The sequence below is a fragment of the Fundulus heteroclitus genome, unplaced genomic scaffold (genome assembly GCF_011125445.2).
Source record: "Fundulus heteroclitus isolate FHET01 unplaced genomic scaffold, MU-UCD_Fhet_4.1 scaffold_126, whole genome shotgun sequence".
Lineage (NCBI taxonomy): Eukaryota > Metazoa > Chordata > Actinopteri > Cyprinodontiformes > Fundulidae > Fundulus > Fundulus heteroclitus.
The window spans coordinates 172,324-200,005 of record NW_023396538.1 but is presented as its reverse complement, the minus strand read 5'-3'; the positions used below and the strand labels follow the sequence as shown (position 1 = coordinate 200,005).

General features: G+C 44.2%; 2 protein-coding genes across 2 annotated transcripts in view; both read right to left on the bottom strand.

Moving 5' to 3' along the window:
- The window catches only part of cdh1 (cadherin 1, type 1, E-cadherin (epithelial)), a 369,868-nt gene that overhangs the window by 294,600 nt on the left and 47,586 nt on the right, over positions 1–27,682 (bottom strand). The gene's annotated exons all lie outside the window — the stretch shown is intronic.
- On the bottom strand, positions 19,604–20,952 carry LOC118558385 (TOG array regulator of axonemal microtubules protein 1-like). Its single transcript, XM_036128960.1, is given in 2 exon segments — positions 19,604–20,214; positions 20,217–20,952. Coding segments are annotated over 2 exon segments (1,074 nt in total). The 5' UTR covers positions 20,758–20,952; the 3' UTR covers positions 19,604–19,681.

Here is a 27,682-nt window from a genome sequence, read left to right as displayed (position 1 = left end):
TGACCGAGCCAGATTAGTTTTTTTAACTTCCTGTTTTCATGTAAATACACAGTCAGCTACTTTCACTTTCTGAACGATGAAATGTGTATGGTTCAGTGGAAATACAGCAAGCGATGCGTCTCTCCGCCTAAAAAGGTGAATAATGGCCTTCACAACTGCCCATGCGTGTCTGAAATTGTATACCTGTCTCAAACGACTTCAACAGCGCGTTTTGTACATTGACAGCTTGATCTACGTGGTTAAACCAGGTGAGAGCTCCCTTGAGCTGGAAAATTATCTGGGTGATTTAACGGATGAGCTGGCAGGTGACACCATTCAAGAATTTGTTTCAGCAGGTCCCAAAAGCTACGCTTACCAGACCAGAAACCAGCAAAAGGTTGTGATGAGGTTTAAAGGTATCACTCAGACTCACAAATGTAGTGAGAGGGTGAATTTTTACAGCGTAGAAGGTTATTTGCAAGGGTCAACAGGTGATGTTTTACAAGCTCCACAGCGTACCATCAGGAGGGATAAAAGAAGCTTCCAGCTTCAAAATGCCACATTTCAGAAAAACCTCTGCGTGGTGTACGACAAAAGAAGCCTTTTTCCTGATGGAACAACCCTTCCATTTGGCTACTAAAGGTTAACTGAGAAAAATGTCGCTCTACCGAGAAACACAGGAGGTTGAATTTGATTTAAGATTCAAAACCCCTTTCTCGTGTATTATTTCGGGGCCGAGTCAATGTGGTAAATCTTTTTTTGTCAAAAGTGTATTGCAAAATTGTAACCATGTTATAGATGCTGTACCTGTAAATATTGTTTGGATTTATACCTTGTTCCAGTCGTTGTATGCTGAATTGCAAAAAAATTAATAAAAAGATTAAATTCGCCGAACGACTACCTCATTCTTTTGATGATGAAAATCTCCTCCCGATCAAAATCATTTGGTTATACTGGACGATGTAATATTCCAGGCTTCGGAGCAGTGGTCAAGGTTTTTATGCAATACAGACATTCAATTCAATTCAATTCAATTTTATTTATATAGCGCCAAATCATGAAACATGTCATCTCAAGGCAATTTACAAAGTTAAATTCAATCATATTATACAGATTGGGTCAGATTATACAGATTGGTCAAAAAACATCAACAATATCATAGAAGTATGAGCGTCATTATGTTGACTCAGAATGTGTTTCATCAAGGCAAGTACAGCCGTACCATCAGTTTAAACACTAATTATATGGTGTTGTTTAAGAACCCCAGAGATAAACTGCAGCTGAATATATTAGCTCGTCAAATATTTCTGTCAGAGAAAACTTTCTTTATGGAGAGTTTTTAAGAAGCCACCAGAGAACCTCACGGCTATTTAATCGTTGATCTGACTCCGACTTGCCCAGATCGTTTCAGACTGAGAACTGGAATGCTCCCAGGTCACTGGCCCGCTGTGTATGTACCTAAGTCAAATTAATTCATCATGTCAGCATGCATAAGAATGAATGCTCCCTTATTCAGAGCTCTGTTTCACATTACACAGCAGAAACGTAAAAACAGTGTAGCCCACTGCTCACCCGACTCTCTTAAAGCCTTGTGTGAGATAGCTCTGAATATCCTAAAAAGTAACGTTAAAGTATCTCCTTCTCAGCATAAAAAACTGGAAAAGCAGATAAAGATCATCATACTGCTGGCAGATAAAAGAACCGGGTTAAAACGCAAGCAGTTGACTCTGAAAAATCAAACAGGCGGGTTTATTCTTCCCTTGCTGAGCGTCGTGGCCCCTTTAATAAGAGAGGTGGTAGTGGTGTCATCAGGAGATGAGAGAAGACATCTGTTAAGACGGCGCAAAAGATGTATCTCGTTTCACCGCATCAGTTCAAACGTTTGACCCCGTCAGAGCCTTCTCTCAAACAGACGGCTGAAGAGGATCTGGATTCTAAAATGAGAGAGATTCTGAATGAACCGGGACTGAGTTCTTATGAAAAAATTAAATGGTATCTCTGCTGCAGAGATATCTGACTCTAATGAACTCTAATGTGACTTTAACTTTGCAGCGTAACCCGATGCCTGAAAATAATGACGGTGAGGCTGGCTCTGGCTCTTTCGGTTCTACACCCTCTCCTGCAGAATGGACGATACCGTTAACGAGGTTATAAAAGCTCTGCCTAACAGAGATCGCAAAACTGCAGAATACATACTGAAAAGGTTATCTGAAAGTGGCGGGAGTTGGACGTCTAAAAGCGAATTTATTTATTGGGATTGTGTGATGGGAGGCTCACATTTGGTCAATCTGCTGAAAAACCTTCTGCTTCCGTTTAAGAGGAAAACACAGACCCAGGAACCTGTAGGTTGGAACCCATTCATGGTCGCCCTGAAGGAGCTAAACATTCCTGTGTCGTCAGTCAGAAATCTGCAAGCCCGCAACCAATACAGACGCATGACAGAAACAGGCGTATCGGAGAAGAACAGTGATAAACCTCTCATGAAACGAAAAGGGAAAATTGTGTTGTCCCCTAAATTCCCTGGAATAGAGTTTGAGGATCCAAGCCCGAAGCAAAAGAGTCAAAAACCCCACACGGTTGGAATTTTCACCCTAAATGTCTGTATGAAATAAAAAACTGGAGAAAGGAATTTGTAATAAAGATACTTTAATGTTTCAAATTATTCATGCGTACAGTGTTTTTTATCTTTTAAACTAGTTACAATTTGTAACAATCTTTAAACATTTGTAAAGAACAAGTTCCGTTATTAAATGAGCATGAGGCCCTATTTTTGATACATTGCTGATATTTTTTCACAAAATCATATACCATGACATAATTTTTATAAACATTATCATCGTAGGTAGCCAATATGTCATGCACCATTAGCCGGCAGGCTTTATGACACAGATAATAAACACAATGGTGACCGCACACGGCTGATAGAGTGTTTTGAAGTTGACGATTATGATACAATATTTTCTATGATCTATCTTCCACAAATGTCACTATGCTTGATGGATAAATTTCAAAATCTGGACTGAATCCGTAAGAGTCGAAAAAGGTGGCTCAATCATTGTCTTCCAAAGTCAAAGCTAGCCAGTGTTCTCCAGGCATGTGTGAAGGATGAGTGTTGACGATGAAATAGGTGAAGCAGGTGATGCATCAGACTTTCGATCTCGTGGTTATTCATTTCATGTTTTAATAAAAATCCACCAAGACCTGCCTTTTGGAGTCGATTTCCAAAATTGAGTCGTAACACGCGTACACAATCAGGATGGTTGTATGAGGCAGCGGGACCCTGAATCTTATTTCCAGTCTCAAATTTCCGTTACACACCGGTGACAGAGCACTTGGATTGAGATTAAAGACAAACAGGGAATAGCCATTGTTAAATTCCTCGAGATCGATGCTTAAAGGAAGGTCTTTTAAATGACGACCTGTAGCGGTGAACATGTTGTAATATTCCCTGACTGAAATACCGTCGTTGAATTGAGGTTGAAACGCTTTGGCAGGGACCTGTCTGCCGTCTTTGCAGAGAGCTAAATATTCCACATCCATATACTTAAAGTTGAAAGGTGACATGGCTCTCCTGCCTGTGAATGCCTCATGGTTTACCATACCTAAAATGACATATTTAGGCATGGTCCCCAAAAACAGATTCTTCTGAGTACATATCCTGGAATTTTCAGTGATGGAATATGTTTTCACATTCACGCGAGAAAGAGGATAGAGGGCATTTCCTCTCATTAATGCTGAGGCATGCCCGAGTCGGATAGCCGGGGAGACTGAAACTTTTTTCACAAAAAGAGAAGCCCCCAAAATTTTCAGTCGCAAGGTTGAATCACTAGGTCCCATGAGAGAGAACGCATTGCTGGCTTTGGTTAGTTTAACCCTCATGTCAACAGAATTCAAGAGAAGTCTTTCGTAGAAGAAAATATGTGCGTGAAGTGGCCCCATCAGGTGTAACTCTCTCGAATTAGCTGTGAAAGAGGCTCTTCTGTTAACCCCCGAATTTGGACCGTTGACCATAACAATCGACTCTATAGCTCCCGAAGTGTCTTTGTAAAAGAGACCTGCGCTAAATTGAGTCTTTAATGTGTCGTCTGAATAGTTGAGCAAAGTTTCAATCATTGCTGTGTACGGGTGAGTCGCGCTACTCTGTGAAATTAACCTGTCTCCCAGAATAACGTCGCATTGACTGAACCTTGTATTCAGCGGGTAATTTATGAGTCCGACGGCAGCATCGTTAGCCAGGTTGCTTCTGTCTGCGTTGGTGATCTTTAGACGGATGTGCAGCAAGGTGTTGTTCAAATCCACGTATTTTTCTCCATCTCCGGGGATAAAGAACTCAACTGGACCGGTGTCTGTAATAGCTGACATGGGTAATATTTCTGTGTAGACCTTGGGGACGGTGAACTGTCATGGTTTAGTTTTGGTTTGGCTTCTGTTTTCCATTAGTTGTCACTTTTCTTCCTTGTTTGGGTTTTTAGTTATGTTTTTGACTTCATTTATTGTTAGTTTTCAGTTTCATCGTCGCTTCTCACTCTGCCTTCAATTCCCTCCATCTGCAGTCAGTCACACCTGTTAGCCATTTTCTAATCAATCAGTCAGACTTTTTCCACCTGTTATTTCCCCTATTTAAACCTCCCTTTGTGCTCATTTCTTTGCTGGTCCGTCGTCGTTCAACACTCACTCCATGCCTGTCTGTTTTTGTCTCCTGCATAACTGGTACCCTGCCACCTCTGCTTCTCCTCAAGGTTAGTCCTGCTAGCTGTCTCTGAGAAGCTGTTAACTCTGCTAGCCATCTCTGAGAAGCTGTTAACTCTGCTAGCCGTCTCTGAGAAGCTGTGGACTCTGCCAGTGTTGCCAACTCCTCAGTAATGAAAGTAGCTATTGGCTGTGCTAAAAGTCGCTAGATGTCGCTGAATGACGTCATCGCCTAATTTGCATAATCTGCCACATGATGTGATGTGCATGTTATTGACGCTGTGGGAGAAATAACGTTGTTAGAGAGAGACAAAAAGTGAGTAAAAACACTCAGAATATATAGAGCTACTTTTTTCTGTCCATTAATGTTTAGTTATTATTATTTTTTATTTATTTATTTATTTTATTAATGTTTATCTTATTATAATACTAACCCTCCTCCTTTACCTGGGTTTGAGACTGGCAAAATGAACCACAAAGAGACACTATGGCGGAGTTACAAAAAAAAATTCTACTTTTTTTTAACGTTTTCTTTTTTCCCTTGTGGTCCACCAAGAAGCCTACAAATCACGGTAAAACATGAACATGTGGCTGTGTGAATCAAATACCGTTATTTATTTAAGATAAAATATTTCAAATTCAGTTATTTATGATCAACCTATGCCGTCAATCCCAGCGCATGCGCGCTTCATTTGCTGTCTGGAGGCTGAGGGTAAACATGCTGTGGCTCTGACTGCAGCACTGAGAGGGACTCCTGCGGTAGCGGGTGAACGGCGTTGGGACGGGGGAGGCGCCCCACGGCAGCACCTGCTGCTGGAGGACAAGAGTAGGAACGATATGTGCTTTCACGTAAGAGTCTCAAAAAGTCGCTAGATTTGTCGCTAGTCGCTTTTTTGAAAAAGAGTCGCTGGAGGGGTCTGAAAAGTCGCTAAATATAGCGACAGTTGGCAACACTGGACTCTGCTAGCAATCTCTATGAAGCTGTTGACTCTGCTAGCCGTTTCTGAGAAGCTGTGGACTCTGTTACTCTTCCCTGTAGAGCTGTGTACTCTGCTACCCGTCTCTGTGAAGCTGTGGACTCTGTTACCCATCTCTGAAAAGCTGTGGACTCTGCCAGTCATCTCTGAGAAGCTGTGTACTCTGCTACCCGTCTATGAGAAGCTGTGTACTCTCTCACCTGCCAGTCAGCTCCTGCATCCTTCACCTCCGCCTGGTAACAAACTCTGGTTCCACTTGCCATCATCATCCACTTCTTTCAAAAAACTCTCTTAAACTCAGCTCTGTGTGTGCATGCTGTATCTGGGTACATCCACAACAAAATCCTGACATGTACAAGTCAAGTTCAGCAAGCGTGCATTCTGATGATTTCCGATGTAAAAGAGCCATGATTGATTTTTAATGAAAATAGTGATTCAGCTAAATATATCCTTGCTCGCAGCGGACGTCCTCCTTCTTATGTGGCACGAGTATTTGTGAACGCCAAACACGTTGCCCAGGAGGCCTCTTTCTAGCTCGTCTTGACAGAACTATAACCCCCGACCACTCCTGGTTATTCACACCCCCATGCGAACTGGTTATTTTCATCATAGCTTTACCTGTGACGTCCGAGGCGATGTTTGTGGCAGCCTTTTTCAGATTCAGTTTTGCAATAGCGCAGCTGGATTTAACTAGGGGTGATACGAAATGAAATAATTTTGAAAATATGGATCCTATCCCCCGACCGTACATAACAGGTGTGCCATAGAAACTGGGTAAAGCGCCCCCAACCTGCCTACCTGCCTACTTTTTTTTTCTTCCCATGTTTTAGCATGCTGCAACGTTGTTGATGCAACTGGTTGCACAGCTATGAATAATTCCTGCCACAATAGTGTGTTTTTATTATATGCATAATCTGTTTCAACTGAACGTTCAGTGTGAGGCCGCAGGTCTGAAATGCAGCTTCACGATGCACTTTCCATATGTAAATTTCACCGGGATGTTCTGATCCGTTTTTATTTCAACTTGTATATTTACAATGTGTTTCTTGGCAACCGGGGGATAGTAAGGGTTATGAAAGGTTTCCGTGATAATATCTCCACACACACCCCGGACCTGAACCGTTCACAATAGCTGTGCGTGAGCGTCGCCCACCATCTGTGAGACAACAACGTCGCTGTAGAAATAGAGGTGGTAGAAGCCTGCCTTAAAATCTATAGGATGAGGGATGTGCCAGTGGTCATATTTGACCCATTTTCCGGGTTCCATACCAAGCATGTAGGCGATTGGAGCGTAAAAACGTAGGAGGTTCTGAGCTCCGGCCTGGTAGGTGAGTATGTTTGTGGTGCGGTTAACTTTGAAATAAATATCTGAATCTATCTTTCTCAGATGGGCCTCAATCTCTGTGATAAGCTGATTCAAATTAGTGTAGTATCCGCTTCCAATCGGTACGCGCTAGACTTTTTCCTTGCCCGCTTTCCACCATTCAAAATAAGCGTTTTCTGAGGGGACGTTATACCATGTGTGAGGGTATGAAACCTCTGTTAAAGCCACTTGCCACTGACCTTGTAAATTAATAGGCTCAGCTAAATCCACGTGGAAACTCGATATGTTATTATCCTTAAAAGCGTTGAGACTAGCGTTGGACAGAGTCAGAGTCAGATAAAATCCCTGGTCCTTGTCAGGGTTCTCTGTGTTCCGTCCGTCCGTCTTTTTCCACTTATCCAGGGTCGGGTTGCGGGGGTAGCAGCTTCAGTAAGGAGGCCCAGACGTCCCTCTCCCCGGCCACTTGGGCCAGCTCCTCTGGAGGAATCCCAAGGCGTTCCCAGGCCAGCCGGGAGACAAAGTCCCTCCAGCGTGTCCTGGGTCTTCCCCTGGGCCTCCTCCCGGTGGGACGTGCCCGGAACACCTCACCAGGGTGGCGTCCAGGAGGCATCCTGACCAGATGCCCGAGCCACCTCAACTGGCTCCTCTCGACGTGGAGGAGCAGTGGCTCTACTCTGAGTCCTCCCGGATGACTGAGCTCCTCACCCTATCTCTAAGGGAGAGCCCAGACACACTACGGAGAAAACTCATTTCAGCCGCTGAGAAGGCACTCTACCCTTTTCCGGTTCAAGACCATGGTCTCGGATTTGGAGGCACTGATTTTCATCCCGGCCGCTTCACACTCGGCTGCAAACCGCTCCAGTGAGAGCTGTAGATCACGCCCTGATGAAGCCAATAGGACCACGTCTTCCGCGAATAGCAGAGACGCAATCCTAAGGCCACCAAAACGGATCCCCTCAACACCTTGGCTGCGCCTAGAAATTCTGTCCATAAAAGTTATGAACAGAATCGATGACAAAGGGCAACCTTGGTGGAGTCCAACTCTCACCGGAAACGAGTCCGACTTACTGCCGCCAATGCGGACCCGACTCTGACACCGGTCGTACATAGACCTGACAGCCCTTATTAAAGGGTCCGGTACTCCATACTCCCGGAGTACCCCCCACAGGATCCCTCGGGGGACACGGTCGAATGCCTTCTCCAGATCCACAAAGCACATGTAGACTGGTTGGGCAAACTCCCATGCCCCCTCCAGAATCCTGCTGAGGGTATAGAGCTGGTCCAGTGTTCCACGGCCAGGACGAAAACCACACTGCTCTTCCTGAATCCGAGATTTGACTATCCGACGGACCCTCCTTTCCAGAACCCCTGAATAGACCTTACCAGGGAGGCTTAAGAGTGTGATTCCTCTGTAGTTGGAACACACCCTCCGGTCCCCCTTTTTATATAGGGGAACCACCACCCCAGTCTGCCAATCCAGGGGAACTGCCCCCAATGTCCACACAATGCTGCAGAGCCGCGTTAACCAACACAGCCCCACAACATCAAGAGCCTTACGGTACTCAGGGCAAATCTCATCCACCCCTGGGGCCTTGCCACCGAGGAGCTTTTTAACAACCTCGGCAACCTCAGCACCAGAGATGGGAGAACCCGACTCAGAGTCCTCAGGCTCTGTTTCCACAATGGAAGACATGTTGGTGGAATTAAGGAGGTCTTCGAAGTATTCCGCCCACTGAAAAACGACCGCACGACATCCCGAGTCGAGGTCAGCAGCACACCACCCCCACTGTAAACAGTGTTGGTACTGCACTGCTTCCCCCTCCTGAGACGCCGGATAGTGGACCAGAATCGCTTCAAAGCCATACGGAAGTCTTTCTCCATGGCCTCTCCGAACTCTTCCCACGCCCGAGTTTTTGCCTCGCCGACCAGCCGAGCCGCCTGCCGCTTCGACTGCAGGTACACATCAGTTGCTTCCATAGTCCCACAGGCCAAAAAAGCCCGGTAGGACTCCTTCTTCAGCTTGACGGCTCCCCTCACCGCTGGTGTCCACCAGCGGGTTCGAGGGTTGCCGCCGCGACATGCACCGACAACCTTGCGGCTACAGCTCCGACTAGCTGCCTCAACAATAGAGGTGTGAAACATGGTCCATTCAGACTCAATGTCCCCTGCCTCCCTCGGGACGTGTTTAAAGTTCTCCCGGAGGTGGGAGTTAAAGCTCCATCTCACAGGGGACTCTGCCAGACATTCCCAGCAAACCCTCACAGTACGTTTGGGCCTGCCCGGTCGGACCGGCTTCCTCCCCCGCCATAGGAGCCAATTCACCACCAAGTAGTGGTCGGTGGAGAGCTCCGCCCCTCACTTCACCCGAGTGTCCAAGATATACAGCCGCAGATCAGATGAAACGACAACAAAGTGGATCATTGAACTGCGACCCAGGGTGTCCTGGTGCCAAGAGCACATATGGACACCCTTATGCTTGAACATAGTGTTTGTGATGGACAATCCATGACGAGCACAGAAGTCCAACACCAAAACACCACTCGAGTTCAGATCAGGTGGGCCATTCCTCCCAACCACACCCCTCCGGGTCCCACTGTCATTGCCCACGTGAGCGTTGACGTCCCCCAGCAAAACAAGGGAGTCCCCAGGAGGGGCACTCTCCAGTACCCCTTCCAAGGACTCCAAAAAGGGTGGGTAATCTGAACTGCTGTTTGGCGCATAAGCGCAAACAACAGTCAGAACCCGTCCCCCACATGAATGCGGAGAGAGGCCACCCTCTCGTTCACCGGGGAAAACCCCAACGTGCAGGCACCGAGATGGGGGGCAACAAGTGTGCCCACCCCAGCTCGGGGCAGCTCCAGAGTGGAAGAATGTCCAGCCCCTCTCAAGGAGACTGGTTCCAGAGCCAGAGTGGTGCGTCGAGGTGAGTCCGACTATCTCTAGTCAGAACCTCTCAACCTCGCGCACAAGCTCAGGCTCCTTCCCCACCAGAGAGGTGACATTCCACGTCCCAAGAGCCAGCTTCTGCAGCCGAGGATCGGAACTATGTATGATCTCCTGTTCGTATCTGCATGTGGGCAAAACATCTGAAAACCATGACAGTCCTCAGTTATGCGGTCCATGTTGCAATGTCACCCGCCGGTAAGCAACGCTTTCTTTTATACATCACGCAGATTATTGGCTCTCATCCAGTTGTTGAATTTCTCCAGCCAAGTTTTCCAGCGTACAAAGACCTGCCTGACTCCCCGCACAGTGCGTTTGCCTAATATTTCACCCACTTGATACATTTTGTTTTTTGAGATTTTCACCTTTTGAAGCTCCTCAATGTAAAAAAAAACCTTGGACGGGCACTCCGTCTAAATCTTTCAGTTTGAATACGGGGGAGATTGTTGTATCACTTCTGTAACTGTAAAGATTTAATCCGTGAAACTCTGTTCATATTTCTTTTCAAACACTCCAAGCATCTTGGAGATTCTGACATGGTCGCCTTGCTTAAATGCCATCTTGAGTTTTGTGCAGCGTTTGGAATTAGTCCCGTATAGATTCTGAAACACCTAAAAAGCGTTACTAGCGGTGACTTTGACAGGCGCCATTTTAATACTTGAATGATAGCTGTGGTTGTAACTTTTGACCAGAGCCTGAAGCACATTTAGATATCGGAGAGTGTTGTTTGCGGTGAAATATGTCCACATTCTTGATTTTAACGTACGGTTAAACCTCTCAACCACAAATGATTTTATTTCACTTAGCCGTAGAAAAATGTTCAATACCATTTTTATCCATTACCGCTTTGAATGATTTGTTGAAAAATTCTTTAACATCATCAGTTTGAAGTTTCTTTGGAATCTGACTCTCCTTTAAAACAGACTTTAAAGCTTTTACGACATAAGACACAGTTTTCCTTTTTATAACCCTGACGTAGGCTCTTTTGGAAAATATGTAGATAACGGTTAATAAATAATTGTAACCGTCATTTTCTTTGGACAAACTCTGCATATCACAAAGATCTGCTTGAAACTGTTTCAGAGGCCTGGTGACAGACACTTTACTTCGAGGAAATTTTATTCTTGCGGGTTTATGCAAAGAATAAGCATCTTGTTCTGATAAAAAGTCTCGAAACCTTTTCAGCTGGTACCTTCTTACCAGTTTCACTTTCCATAGATTTCTGTAATCTATCTACTCCGCTGAAAGAACCAGTGTGCGAAGGCTTGTAAAATACCTGTTTCATTAATTTTTCTTCAGCTATACCTTCCCGCACATGTAGTGATGCTAAATGAAGGAAAAGACGCCTGTAATTGGGTTTTTATATTTTTTATTAACATAATCAGGAAAGAAAGGGGCTGCACAGTGGCGCAGTGGGTAGCGCTGTTGCCTTGCAGCAAGAAGGTCCTGGGTTCAAGTACACCCCTGGGTCTTTCTGCATGGAGTTTGCATGTTCTGCCTGTGCATGCGTGGGTTCTCTCCGGGTACTCTGGCTTCCTCCCACAGACCAAAAACATGACTGTTAGGTTAATTGGCTTCTCCAAATTGTCCTTAGGTGTGAGTGTGTGCATGAATGGTTGTTTGTCCTGTTTGCCTCTGTGTTGCCCTGCGACAGACTGGCAACCTGTCCAGGGTGTACCCCGCCTCTTGCCCAGTGAACGCTGGAGATAGGCACCAGCAACCCCCGCGACCCCATGAGGGATAAAGCGGTTTGGAAAATGGATGGAGGAAAGAAATCACATTCATTTATTATATCACAAACTAATTGTAAAACAATCATTTCATATATAAAAAGATGTAAAGACAAACAGATACATTGAAAAGACATTATTTTAATACAATGTCACAAACTAATTGTAGAAAACACTAATTTAATATAAAAAAAGGATATGAGAAAACGTTTCAACACCCCTCCCAGTACTGTGTCGTGGCTAGAAGCTGATCTCTTAATTCAGGGTTTTCTCAAATCACCTGATCATACTCCTTATTGATAGGGTCATGCACCTGCTTGACCAGCGTCAATTCGTACAAGCAAACTTCTGCAACAGCGCAGACTGTGCTGCTGTCTTGATGGATGTTGCGAGCGGCTAAAAACTGTTGAATGGCATTGATGAAATATGCATTATAAAGCACTTGCATTACACGGTAGTAATTGCTTTCAAAGAACCCGTCCTCAAGATGCTCAAAACAGTCATGGTCTCTAAAACTAGGACGGTCCGTGTTGCATCCGTAGCACTTATCATGCATGTACTTGTTGATGGTGTTGTACAGAAGATGATGCACAGTGGTTTTCACTGCTCTGATGAACCCAAAGCGAATCCAGCTGTCGTATTCATCAGAGCCCATGTCAACTTCTCCTTGGCCGGGGGGAATTTGCATGTCCTCGGGCTGAGAAGGGTCCGGGGAAGGTGGATCTCCTTGACCTGAGGGTAGCTGTGAGTCCTGGAGTTGGGATAGCGCCAGGCAGCCTGTATCTCCTTGGCCGGCGGGGAGCTGGGTGTCCTCAGGCTGAGAAGGTTCCGGGTAGGCAGGAAGATTCACAGCTTGTGAATCTTCGTCCTGGGTCGCCGTCTGAGGTGGCATGGTAGGAAGCTTGGAATTCTTATCCCATAAAACAAAGACATCTGGGCTGCCTTTCACGCACCCAGGGGGCCTGGACCAGTCGACGGTGTGCTCTCCCGCAGTCGCTTAGGGCAGAAGAATCAGAAGTTGTGTGGTACAGCTCCAGGGATAATTTGTCGCTATCCGGGAACCCGTGCTGCGCTGATGATGAAGTGTTTGAATCATTTGAAGGACACAGCGGTGGAGTAGGAGAGCTATCCCTCCTGCAGAATGTCAAACTGCTACCCTCGTAGCATGGTTTCAGATGTTAGAAGTCCGGTCAGCGAAGTTGCACGGAGTCCCGATCAGCCTGCCTCGCAGTGTTTTTATACTGAGAAGGGCATGGTTAACGTTGAAGGGGGCCTGGACTAGTCGACGGTGTGCACTCCCGCAGTCGCTTAGGGCAGAAGAATCAGAAGTTGCCGAGGATCCGGGTGAAGGTGGGTGGTACAGCTCCGGGGAGAATTTGTCGTTATCCGGGAACCCGTGCTACACTGATGATGAAGTGTTTGAATCATTTGAAGGACACAGCGGTGGAGTAGGAGAGCTATCCCGCCCGCAGAATGTCAAACTGCTACCCTCGTAGCATGGTTTCAGATGTTAGAAGTCCGGTCAGCGAAGTCGCACGGAGTCCAGATCAGCAGGGGCGGTTCTAGACAGGGGCCAACAGGGGCCCATGGCCCTGTAGAAATGGCCCCGGCCCCTGTTATGGCCCCTGTACTAAAAGCATGATGTCAAATAAACTTCTCATAATTATTTGCAATGGCAAAGAAACCATAACTGATTGGTCACTTTTACCAATATTATTTTTTACCTATACAGCTTTACTCTAAAAAGAATATTAAAACTTAAGATGTTTTAGTTTAGCTTTAGCCGTATTCAGCAGGGGGCAAAGTTTTCAACTGCTAGATCAGGGGTCTGAAACCTGCAGTTCCAGAGCCACAAGTGGCTCACTTAATATTATTACACAGTTAAATATTGCCATTTTATTTATTTATTTATTTTTTTGTTCTGTGCCCCTGTGAAAAAACACTGGCCCCACCTTGGCCCCCCTGGTAAATTTGGTCTAGAACCGCCCCTGCCGATCAGCCTGCCTCACAGTGTTTTTTATACTGAGAAGGGCGTGGTTAACGTTGAAGGGGCGGTATTGGCTGTTGTGAGGGGTGGGTCTAAAAAGAGAGAGCGCTTTCTTGACCGCCAAAATGTTTTTTCAATTGCAACAGTTGCGAAACAGCGTTGAAATCCGGTCTGCTATTCCGATCATCTTGTCACGCCACGCATCAAAGGGAAAGGCTAGCAATGTCCTGAACACACCGCAGTCAGAAATATAATAGTCAAGCACGAATATAACCATCTGTGTTTTATCTTGAGCCTTTCTGAGACTTGCACGGAAAACCCATCGGCCGGTAACCCCCTTCTTTGACTGGCAAGTAGCTGAGAAGATCCTATTTCCTGAATCCACGTCAGTTTCATTCAGGCGGGTCTGAACCCGCTTGCAGCGCTTATCGGCAGGTGAATCCATGATTCCGTCCTCGGTTTCTTGACGCCCCCGCTTGCCCCGTTTAGCGACGAGTGAATCCATGATTCCGTCCTCGGTTTCTTGACGCCCCCGCTTGCCCCGTTTAGCGACGGGTGAATCCATGATTCCGTCCTCGGTTTCTTGACGCCCCCGCTTGCCCCGTTCAGCGACGGGTGAATCCATGATTCCGTCCCCGGTTTCTTGTCTCACAGAGGGGCCTGCTGCATTCGACTCTTCCTGGCCTAGTCTGCGAAGCATGATGAGTTTCAGAACAGCCCAATCGTTTGATGTCAGCATGCCCAAGGAGTGGATAGTTTGCAGCTCTTCCCCTTCTTCATCCAGGTGATAGAGGTACATCTCACCGGATTCATATTTGAAGACGTACCCACATTTACCGCGAGCCCCATAGGGTTCCAAAGACCATTGTTCTTGCAGAGGTAGCAACGTAGCCTTGTGAGGGGTCTGCTGAGTTTGCCAAAAATCGCTAAATATTTCTTTCCTTTAGTTCACAAACCGGTTAAGTATAAATTAACATTTACGTTAAAAGGTTACTTAAAGATTGGCACGATACAGAGACGGAAACAGAGCCAACTTCTGACTGTTTCTCAGGCAATCACGGGTGTAAAAACTCCTTTTCATTTTTCAAGTAAGATCAGTCTCGAAGTTCTCTTTCAGCGTTTGGATCTTTCTTTCCTTTACTTTAAGGTCTTCAGGAGCTTGTTTAAACCTTTCAGGACGTTAGCAGGCTGGGTGGCAGCAAACTCGCTCAGGCTCGTCCCCATCTGGGCGCGAAGTGCTTGGCACAGCTTGGCCATAGCACTCCTGACGCTGCCACCCCCGCCGTGGATGCTGACGCTTTTTGTCAAGGTACCCAGGAGGTGCCACAGTAAGGGGGGGACTTTAAGCTTTGCCGCTTCAAAACTGAGCCTTGGTACAGAAAGGCTGAAGAAGGAAAATATTATCAAGATTTAAAATAAGCACATTCACAGTGCCGATAGCAGCATATTAGACAGCATTGTTTTTAGAGTTGAGGTGATTGTCCACAATTGCTGGAACCAGGATGTTAACCACTTGGGACAAGCTGTCTATCAGCAAACGGGTTATTTTTGGTAGAGACTCCAGGGCGTAAAGGTTAAAGTACTTCTTGAATCTGAGATCGACCAACTCGGAAACACATGCATTAGTGACCATATTTTCAAAAATGTGGCATTAAGATCATGATTGCACCGTTAAAAGTTTTTTTAAGGACTTAAACTTGTCCCTCGGCGACCGCTAGGCTAAAAATCCACAATTTGGGTCACGTGGTACTATGACATAATTCGTAGGTGTAGACCAGGCTACGCTATAGAGAGTTCAATTAAGTACACCACAACAAGTTCAGATGCCGATTCACAAAGTGATGATTTTAACACGAAAGACAGCGCAAGCCTCTGTTACGACTCGGGTAAGTCTGAGAAAAACATTTTAGGAGAATAAACAAAATGGTTTGCTGGTGTATAATTGGAATCGGTGCTTATAATCACGGTCATGGCTGACAGTTCGGATGTAAACACGGAAACAACTCGTTGAAGCTCGATTGACTGGCATCGTTTATGACGGCTGAAATCCACCAAAACAGCACTTAAAAAAAGATGTACATTCAACACAAGCCACAGCATTCGTCTCAGCATTATGTGTTCCCGGAATTTTACTTAATAATCCGGATGTGAGCACTCTGAGAGCCGACGCGCATTTATCTGTTGCGCCGTGGCGCTCATATTCTCCGGGGGCGGCATGGGGGTTCCGAACCTGAAGGGCTGTGGGTCTATCCCCACCACGCCTCAGGGTTCTGCGGGGTAGCAGCGCCGTGCTGAGAGGTAGTGTGGAGAGAATGTTGCTTCACAGCAGGCTGCTGTGATGACGGCAAGATTTCTCCGCTTCAGTGCGCGATGTGAGGAGAGGAGAGAATGGACATTTCAGCTGCCTGAAGACAATTCAATTCAATTCAATTTTATTTATATAGCGCCAAATCATGAAACATGTCATCTCAAGGCACTTTACAAAATCAAGTTCAATCATATTATACAGATTGGGTCAGATTATACAGATTGGTCAAAAATGTCCTATATAAGGAAACCAGGTGATTGCATCAAAGTCCCGACAAGCAGCATTCACTCCTGGGGAACTGTAGAGCTACAGGGAGAGTCGTCTGCATTGTACATGGCTTTGCTGCAATCCCTCATACTGAGCAAGCATGAAGCGACAGTGGGAAGAAAAACTCCCCATTAACGGGAAGGAAAACCTCCGGCAGAACCGGGCTCAGTATGAACAGTCATCTGCCTCGACCGACTGGGGTTACAGAAGACAGAGCAGAGACACAACAAGAGAGACAAAAAAGCACAGAAGCACACATTGATCTAGTAATCTGTTCTACATTAGATGGTAGTAGCGGGTGAGCCGTCTTCTCTGGATGATGTCACAGTTAACAAAACGCCAGACCAGGTGTACCTACTATGAAGAAAAAGAGAGAGAGCAAAAAGTTAAAAGCTGAAATGACGACAGTCATTTCAATGTAATACAATGCAAAACTGGAGAACAGTAGACTGAAGAACAGTAGAAATCAGTAGAGTGAGAAAATTAGACCCTGATGTCCTCCAGCAGCCTAGGCCTATCACAGCACAACTATAGAGATAGCTCAGGGTATGAGCCACTCTAACTATAAGCTTTGTCAAAAGGGAAAGTTTTAACATTAGTCTTAAAAATAGATAGGGTGTCTGCCTCACAGACCAAAACTGGGAGTTGGTTCCACAGGAGAGGAGCCTGATAGCTAAAGGATCTGCCTCCCATTCTACTTTTAGAGACTCTAGGAACCACCAGCAGACCTGCAGTCTGAGAGCGAAGTGCTCTGTTAGGAACATATGGGGTAATCAGAGCTCTGATATATGATGGAGCTTGATTATTAAGGGCTTTATACGTTAGAAGGAGAATTTTAAATTCTATTCTTGATTTAACAGGAAGCCAATGAAGGGAAGCTAAAATTGGAGAAATATGATCCCTCTTGTTGATTTTCATCAGAACTCTTGCCGCAGCATTTTGAATCAGCTGAAGACTTCGAACTGCATTTTGTGGACTTCCTGATAGTAAAGAATTACAATAGTCCAGCCTTGAAGTAACAAATGCATGGACTAGTTTTTCAGCATCACTCCTGGACAGAATGTTTCTAATTTTGGCGATATTCCGGAGGTGAAAAAAGGAAACTCTGGAAATCTGTTTAATATGGGATTTAAATGACATGTCTTGGTCGAAAACAACACCAAGATTTTTAACTTTATTACCAGAGGCCAAGTTAATGCCATCCAGATTAAGTGATTAAGAACTTTATTTTTTGAAGACTCTGGCCCAAAGATTACAACTTCTGTCTTGTCAGAATTTAAATGCAGGAAATTTAAAGTCATCCAGCTTTTGATGTCATCAAGACATGACTGCAGTCGAAGTAACTGATTGGATTCATCAGGATTTATGGATAAATATAGCTGAGTGTCATCAGCATAACAGTGGAAATTAATCCCATGCTGTCTGATAATTTTGCCAATCGGAAGCATATATATAGTAAATAGAATTGGTCCAAGGACTGAACTCTGTGGTACTCCACAAGTGACCCTAGAGTTTGAGGAAGATTTATTATTAACATGAACAAACTGGAATCTGTCCGACAGATAAGATTTAAACCAGCCTAATGCTTTTCCCTTAATCCCTACAGTATGCTCAAGTCTTTGTAGGAGAATATTGTGATCAACTGTATCAAATGCAGCACTGAGATCTAACAGGACAAGTATAGACACAAGTCCATTATCTGAGGCCATGAGAATATCATTGGTGACCTTCACCAGAGCTGTTTCAGTGCTATGATGAGCTCTGAAGCCTGACTGAAACTCCTCAAGTAGGTCATTACTTTGTAAATGTTCACATAGTTAATTAGCAACTACTTTCTCAAGAATTTTAGATAAGAAAAGAAGATTAGATATAGGTCTGTAATTTACTAACTCATCTTGATCAAGAGATGGTTTCTTAAGTAAAGGTTTAATAACAGCTACTTTAAAAGCCTGTGGTACATATCCATTTACCAAGGATAGATTAATCATGTCTAAAATAGGACCACTGATCAGAGGGAATACCTCCTTAAACAACTTGGTTGGGATTGGGTCTAACATACAGGTAGAAGGTTTAGATGAAGCTAAAATTTTAGATAGCTCAGAAAGCTCTACTGCTTTTAAACAGTTCAGACACTGCGCAGGTTCTAAGGATTCCTCCAATGCTGCCTCACTTACTGAGGACGAGGTAATCATGTTTGGGAGGATGCCAATTATTTTATTTTTAATGGAATCAATTTTATTTATGAAGAATCCCATAAAATCATTACTGCTAAGAGCTAAGGGAATGGATGGATCAACAGAGCTGTGGCTCTGGGTAAGTTTGGCAACTGTACTGAAGAGAAATCTAGGATTATTCTTATTCTCCTCAATTAATGATGAAAAATATGCTGCTCTAACTCTGCAAAGAGTCTTGTTATACAACAATAGACTGTTCTTCCAGATTAGGTAGGATTCCTCTTGGTGTGTAGAGCGCCATTTTCTCTCCAATTTCCTAACATTGTGCTTCAAGGAACGCAGTTCTGAATTAAACCAAGGAGCCAGCTTCCTGTGAATAATCACCTTCTTTTTCAAGGGAGCTACATTGTCTAATGCAGAACGCAATGACAAAGTCATACCGTTTACAAAGACATCTATTTGTGAATTGGAAGAAACAACATTGCTGCCATCTACAGGGCATTTCTGCAATACGGAGGATATTAAAAAGGGGACAGACTCTTTAAGTTTTGATACAGCATTATCCAATAAAGATCTACTATAATGGAACCCTCTTTTGGGGGTGGAGAACTGAGTTAGATTAAACTCAAATGTTATTAAAAAATGATCAGATAGGACAGGGTTGTGAGAAAATACTGTTAATTTCCTCACAACCACAGCGTTTATTTATTTTTATTTTACAATTTTGTAAACAACAGCTGCCGATTAAACTGAATGTTACAATCTTGACATGATTATATGAGTTGTTTTACCGAGAAACCGATCAGAAGCGCTGTGAAACCCCACCTCAGAGGGGAACAGATTTTCACAGGGGAGCTGAATTTCGCACAACACCGGGACTTTTTGGGTTCGGAAATGTGTGTAAGGAGACATTATCCTTGTTGGTATTTGACCAACCATAAGCCACACACTTTTTAGCCATGGTTAATCCGTCTATTTGTGTTTGAGAAAGCGAGTTTGCAACCAGGAAGTATCTTGTTACCATGTCAACAGATCAACGCTTGCCTACAAGTTACGTCATCGGTCATGCAACATTTTTTTATGAGCCTTGAGCAAGAAAGCCTTAAAAATCCACTTTTTCATCGATTTAAAAAAAAATTCCTCGGGTCATAATAATATGTGAACTTTCTAACATATAGCAACTTGTATGATCTCAGATTCAAGAAGTACTTTAACCTTGCTGTTGGACTCCTGCAGCCTTGCTTTAAAGACATTGAACACCGGAAACATACTATTGATAACCACGCTGGGGTTGTGCTCGCAGTCAGGCCTGATCAATGCCTTTGATCCGCTCTCGGAAGTCCTTTGAACCCAGCAGACCCGAGATCTGCTTTATGTATTCGGTTTTGTCTGCAATACTCTGCGTCTGATGTTTACAGCTGTAGTTGCTATTGGGCTCCCTGTTGGTCTGGTTGAGTTGCTCTACGTTGAGAGACGACGCCCTGACCGTACCGCTGCCTGGGAGAGAGTGTCTTCCTTGGGCCGACTGAGAATCTTGGGGCATCTCACCCAGACCCTTTGTCCTGAGAGTTAGGATGGTGTCTCTGACAGCTTGCAGGTCTTTGGTTGTGATATATTTTTCCAGGTGCCTGTCAAAGTCGGGGTAAGATGACAGAGACAGCAGCATTTGACGACCAAAGTACCTGGCCTCCTGGGAGGAGTCTTGTGAAAGTTTAGTGATGGCAGGTAAAAGTCTCTCATTGAAATCTTTTCCTCCGGACAAGAGGCGGGCAGCGCCGACCTTCTCCAACAGATTAGCCAGATGCTGAGCGGTGCATTTCCTCACCACTAGGTTAGGTGACTGATTCCTCCAGTGAGTAACGCCCAAATGCTGCGAGTCGGGGTGCAGTGCTGCACCATGCAGTCCAGCACTGCATCACCATCCTGCCTGATGAAAGTGTTACTCTCCCCAGCCTTCTGCAGCAAAGCATTTACTATCCCCTCGAGCTCTTGGTCCATTAGTCTCTGCAGGTGTGTGTACAGGTCGGCCAGTGCACAAACTGTCACCCTGGACACGCCTGAGCGCAGGTTCCTCACCTCTTGGATGAGACACAGAAAAACTTCATGAAGCCTGCCCTGAAGCATATCTGCATGGTTGTAAGTGAGAGAGCGCAGGAACATCAGACCCTCAATCTTCTTCTCCCAGTCTTCTGAATTCAGGAGGTTGAAACTCTGTGTCAGCACCAGCTCGGATTTTGAAAAGGGACAGAGCTCTGAAGGTGCGGACAGATTCTTCTTGTGTCTCAAAGTGGCATGGCAAAGCTCATCTCTTCCAGTTCTCGTCCAGTCTGAAGTTCCTTCATCTCCGCCTGCCTGCTGTGGTTCTAGTTCTGATCTCATTCCGCTCCAGCAAGTATTCAGCTAGTCATGCTGCTTAATGCTGCTGGTCAAGTTCTGGTTCCAAGTCTCCATTCTGCCATGCTGCTGGTCAAGTTCTGGTTCAAGTCTCCATTCTGCCATGCTGCTGGTCAAGTTCTGGTTCCAAGTCTCCATTCTGCCATGCTGCTGGTCAAGTTCTGGTTCCAAGTTTCCATTCTGCCGTGCTGCTGGTCAAGTTCTGGTTCCCAAGCCTCCATTCTGCCGTGCTGCTGGCCCTGCTGCTTCCGTGCTGCTTGCCAGTTCCTTTTTTTTCCAGTGTCCTGTCTAGCAAAGTGGCAATAATAATTGATGTCTTAATGCCAAATAGAGCTCGACAGATTTTACTTTCACAAGTGGAGCAATCAGCTTTAGCCATAGTGCTCGGCTTGATTTATGCATAGTTTTATTGTGATTCCTGCAGGGAGAATTTCAAATTATGTGGACACTACAATGGGAAAGTAGAAGAGTAAAGGAAGAACAAAAAGAGAAAAAATGAAAGAGAAGAGGTGAAAGAAAGAAGAGATAAAAGGGAAAGAATGATAAAGTGTCTTTATCATCAAGAGTAACACCTTGATACCATTGCTAAATCATATGTATTATTATGTACTATTATTTAAGCTGACATGAGTAAAGTGATATCTGAGAAAAAAGTGAAAAATAAATAAATAAATAGATAAATAAATTAGGACTTTCTGTATATAAATGAACACTTAGAACCTGGAACCCAGCACCTGTGGGTGTTTGTTAGGGTGCACTTGTGTATGTGAAGTTTATCCAGAAGGAAATTGCTCAATAGTGGTTGTGAAGAACCAAAGGCCCACCTTCTCCGAGCACCAAGGCAGGTGCCAGGGAACCCATAACCCCGGACTCCCAAAGGGGCCACCAAAGCAGCGCGCCTAAGAGGGGCCAACACAGGAAATCTGCAACCCCCCCCCCACAAGGGAAGAAGAGAGACAACACCGAGGAAATCCCCCAGCCACTGCAATGCGAAGCCCCCAGGAGCCGCGGGGGCGGGCCCGTGGTCTCCACCGGCAGCCAGCTACGCTGAAGTGGTCCCGGCCATGGGCCCAGGGGCCCAGAGGCCACAGGGGCACTCAACACTTTACAATCAAGACAAAAAGATTTAATTTCCAAAGAAGCTACTTTTAATGTCATGGATAGGATCTTCAGTTCCTAACTCTAGAATGTGGCTTAAAGACTTTGCATTTAGAGAAAATATGATACGTGATAAAAGAAAAAATGGTCTTTCCTTAAAGTGTGACAACCTCTGATTGAATACCTGCAATCTGTCTTTGAGTGGCAAACATTTTTGAAAATGATCCTACTCTGCAAGTAGTTGTTTGTTTTGTATTATACGCATTTTTATTTACCTTAAAGTAAAAAAAAATCTGAGCAATACTAATGTCCAATTTAATCTGTGAAATGTTTTCTGCTCTATAAAAAAATATTTTAGGGAGACTTCCGGCTGAACGCAAGATGGAGTAGACGCTCTTTCCGGAGCTCCCACCTTAAACATTAAATTTCACTTCGTGTTTGTTGACCCAACAATAACTATAGTATTACACTGGAACCGCAACCAACAAGCCTAATGATGACCAGCAGAACAAAAAGAGAAGAGCAGAAAAAAGACGAGCAGAAAAAAGACGAGGGGAACATCATTGCGGTGCTAACGGCTACGCTAGCTGACCACAAGAAATCCCTCTCAGCGGAGTTCAATGCGGCTTTTACTAAGCTCGAAACTAAACTGGAGCGCTTTGAAGCCACCATCTCTACTCACCACCAGCGTGTTTCATCACTGGAGGACATAGCCACTACCATGAGCGATGACCTGGTGTGACCTTTCTAATTGGGAGGAGGAAAAGTTTAGTCTGAATGGAGGAAGTCTCACGGGGGATTGAAGACGCCCCGCTGTGCGTTGGACGCGTAAAGTTATTTCTTTAAAGGGGATCTAGGTCGTGGTATGGACGTGAGTGTGTGTGTGAGTTCTTTTTTTTTTCTTTTCTCTCTCTCTCTCTCCCTCTGCAGTTGCCAACCGACAATATGCCAAATACCAGCATCCTGTCAGGCCGACCCGGACCGCCATACTGCAATGTATATCCTTCAGAAATAGTAAGATATGACCAGCATAGGTAACAATTTGAGGATTTTTTTTGTGGAACGTGAGGGGTTTGGGCAATGCCACTAAGACTGCTAAAGTTATGGCTCACTTGCGGCAGCTTAAAGGGGACATCTTCTTCTTACAAGAAACACACCTCCGTAATAAAGAAATAATGCGACTTATAAAAGCTGGATTAGCCACATATTTCACTCCAGATTCAATGCCAAAGCTCGTGGAACAGCCATACTTATATGCAATAATATTGCGTTTGAACAACACAAAATAATACCAGACATGGAGGGCCGTTTCATAATTGTGGCCGGTAAGTTGCAAAGCTCTTTGGTAATACTAGCGTGCATCTACGGTCCAAACTGGGATGATGATTCCTTTGTGTCTAGACTTTTCTCATCTATGCCTGATATTGACAAATATTATCTAATTTTGGGGGGAGACTTTAATATGGTCCAAGATACCATTTTAGACAGATCCTCAAAAAAAAAACGATCTCGTTATCTAACGCTGCTGAAAGTCTTAATGTATTTAAAACTGAGCTAGGACTCGTGGATCCGTGGAGACATGGGAACCCGGCACTTAAGCAGTTTTCTTTCTTTTCTCATGTCCACCGTACCTATACACGCATAGATTTTTTCCTTATCGATATCAGACTGCTGTCTAGAGTCCAAACCTGTGATTATCACACTATAGTTATATCCGACCACTCGCCAGTCTCTTTACATTTGGAATTACTCTGTCAATCTCACTGTTTTAAATCTTAGAGATTTAACTCTATACTGCTCACAGAAGATCACTACAAACAATTTCTAAGAAATCAGCTTTCACTTTATTTCGATCTTAATGATTTGCCCGATATACCGAGAAGCACCCTTTGGGAGGCCTCAAAAGCATATATAAGAGGTCAGCTTATCAGTTTTACTTCATATTTGGCAAGGAAAAGGTTACACCACACCAAAGACTTGCTGAAGCAAATTAAGGAGGTGGATTCTAAATATGCAGCCAACCCAGACCCCAACCTTTATAATGAACGGATGAAGCTCCAAGCTGATTTCAATTTGACGACATCCACAAATGCTCTACTTCAGCTAACCAGAACAAGGCAGCGCTTTTTTGAATCTGGCGACAAAGCAGGAAAACTGTTGGCTTTCCAAGCGCGCGCTCAGGCAACCACCAAATTAATCCCATTAATCAAGTCAGCTACGGGAGAGATTCTTTCTGATCCCAGTAAGATAAATGATAGATTTGCGTCATTCTACTCAGAACTGTACACCCCCCAAACCCCCCCCCCCCTCTTCGTATAATATACTTGACGATGTCAACTTTCCAAGAGTAGATGACGAGTTGGGGAGAGGTCTAGGCGGGCCGATCACATTAAGGGAGGTGCAGGAATCTATAAAGTCCTTAAGTTTGGGCAAATCCCCTGGCCCTGACGGCTTCTCTTCAGAATATTATAAGGCCAATGTGGATCTTCTAGCACCAATACTGACAGATGTGTATAACGAAGCCTTCCTCAACAAATGTCTGCCTAACACCTTCTCAGAGGCCACAACTTCGCTGATTCTTAAGAGCGATAAAAACCCCTCATTTTGTAGTAGCTATAGACCTATTTCCCTCCTAAATGTAGATTTGAAAATTTTATCTAAAATTCTAGCAACCCGTCTCCAACGAGTACTTCCCCTCATTATTTCATTAGACCAGACAGGCTTTATGCCTGGACGACAGTCATTTCATAACACCAGACGTCTTCTAAATATTATCCATACGCCAGGCACCTTATCACCGGAATTTATTATATCTCTTGATGCCGAAAAGGCATTTGATCGGGTTGAATGTTTTTTTTAATATGAAGTAATGGAAAGATTTGGTCTCGATAACAATTTTATCCTTTGGGTTAAGCTGCTATACTCGTCTCCTGTGGCCTCAATTAAAAAAATGACATGGTGTCTGCACCCTTTCCCCTTGGAAGAGGCACTAGACAGGGATGCCCTCTATCTCCCTTACTATTTGCTATTGCGATAGAACCTCTGGCCATCTGGCTACGCGACGAGGAGGGTTTTAAGGGTATTCTGAGATCTGGCGTAACCCATAAGGTATCCCTCTATGCGGATGACTTGCTCTTATATGTTTCCGAGCCTCATACATCTCTTCCAGTTCTGTTTAGCATTTTAGAACAATACAGCAGGATTTCCGGTTACTAGCTTAACTACCAGAAGAGCCAATTATTTCCCTTGAATTCTCTGGCTAGGAACCTTCCACATTCAATCTCACCCTTCAAATGGACAGAAGCAGGGTTTCAATATTTAGGGATATTTATCTGTCCCTCCATGTCTAATATGTTGAATAAGAACTTTTCGCCACTACTAGAGAACATGGAGAAATATTTCGATCGTTGGTCCCTATTACCATTGTCTATGATGGGATGAGTGAATCTGGTCAAAATGGTACTCTTCCCCAAATTTTTGTACCTTTTCCAGCATATTCCTATATTACTCACAAAGACCTTTTTTGACAAACTGGACAGGAAGATATCTCAATTCTTATGGCTCAAAAGACCTGCCAGACTTCGTAAATCAGTGCTGCAGTCCCCAACTCATGAGGGTGGACTCGCTGTCCCCAACTTCAGGCATTACTACTGGGCAGCTAATGTACAGAAACTATTATACTGGGGGCGTGAGGCTGAACCTTCACCTGTCTGGGTACAGATTGAAAGGGCATCCAGCCGCTATTCGTTGTCCTCTCTGCTCTGTTCCCAGCTCCCCTTACCCCTCTCCCTGATAGAAGATAACCCTGTAGTCAAGGCTACATTAAAGATCTGGAGCCAATTCAGGAAACAGTTTGGCCTGCATGGACCCTCGATACAAACTCCTCTAACCAAAAATTGTAACTTTATGCTTTCAGTCACTGATTTAACTTTTAACTTATGGCATGACAAAGGGATCAGGAGTGTAAAGGATCTTTATCGCAACAATGTTTTGTCATCCTTTGCCGAACTTTCATCTAAATTCCAACTGCCCAATTCTCATCTCTTTCGGTTCTTCGACGCCAGGGACTATGTTAAAAAGGTGTTTCCACACTTTCCTAATCTACCCCCCGAAACACTTCTGGATACTCTCCTACAACTGGACCCACAGCAGAAAAAATTTATTTCATTCTTATATAATTCTATTAATAATAATGGTAACACTTCAAGCTTTGCAGATTTTGTTAAAACAACGTGGGAGGGGGAGCTGGGTGCAGTGGTGGAGGTGTGGCAGTGGTAGGCTGCCAAGAATTTAATTTACAAGTCGTCAATTTGTGCCTGACATGTTTTAATACAGTGCAAAATATTTTACAGAGTCCATTACACAAATGCGAAATTGGCAAAAATGTATCCCTCAGTCAGTGACGCTTGCAATAGGTGTGGGCAATCGCCAGCTAACCATACCCACATGTTTTGGGCGTGCCCAAAGCCAATTGATTATTGGGGTAACATTTTTAAAATACTAAGTCAAGCATATAATCAGACAATTTGCCCCAATCCATTGGCGGCCATATTTGGCATCCCTCCAAACCTGGACGTTCCGCGCTCATTGAAGCGGGCACTAGCCTTCACTACCCTTTTGGCTCGAAGACTTATTCTACTTAAGTGGAAACTAAGCACCCCCCCGTCTCACAACCACTGGGTTAGATAAGTACTTTACAACCTGAAGCTGGAAAAACTCAGATTCTCACTCAAGGGTTCCACTAGTAAATTTATGAAGATTTGGAGACCTTTCCTATCGGTCGTGGGCACTATGACTTTGTTACCTGACTCGGAAGAGAATTAAATTATCAAAAGGCCCTCACATCAATTTTTTTTTTTTTTTTTTTTGGGGGGGGGGGGGGGGTTCATTTTCTGTTCCCTTTGGAAAGCGTGTGTATGTGTGTCTGGTTACAGGGATCACATCTCTACTAGCTGTTTGTCTTGTGTTTTGACCTAGATGTGGGTGTATCTGGGGAGGGTAGGGCTTTGGGAGAAATCAGCTTGAACTTATCTCTCTATCACTGACAGGTGTATTTTCATGGTAATGACGATTGATGTGTGTCAAGCTGTTAAATTCAATAAAGAAAGTTGGAAAAAAAATATATATATATATATTTTAGGAACTCTCTGCACACATATATAAGACAAAAATATTGTCTTATATATGTGTGTAACTTCATCCATCTATCTACAGACATAGTCTCTATAGTTAATGGTCCCTTTAATATGTGCTAAACAGTTCTCTTTTTAATAGTTTAATTAACGGAATTAATTGCTCAAGATTTTTAAATTGTAAATACAAGGACATCATAATCAGATACTGTGGAATATGGCCGTCCGTTCAAAAACAAACAAACATCAAAAACAGTTCTGTGTGTGTTGTACTTACAGAGGGATCTGTAACGACTGGAGCATTATCATTGCTGTCCGTCACCTTGATAATCACCTCGGTAAATCCAGTCATCCCTTCTCCCTCCATGTCTGCTGCCTGCACTCTCAGTGTGTACTGAGGGGTTTTCTGTTGGATGAAATGTGAATTTATATTAACAAGACACTGACAGGTAGCCATCACAGAGCCGTAGAAGATTTTCTAAAATACTCAAGACTACTTCTGTCTAACAGTGCTGATTAATTTATTTTCCAGAATTTAGATGTATCAAGAAAAACTTAATTGGCATTTAGATTTCAACATACAGGATATAAAGCTCATTCTGAGAGATACAGAACATAGAACCTGTCCTGTAAAGAAATTACAACATTTACATTTTAATTGACACAAAAAAAAACAATCC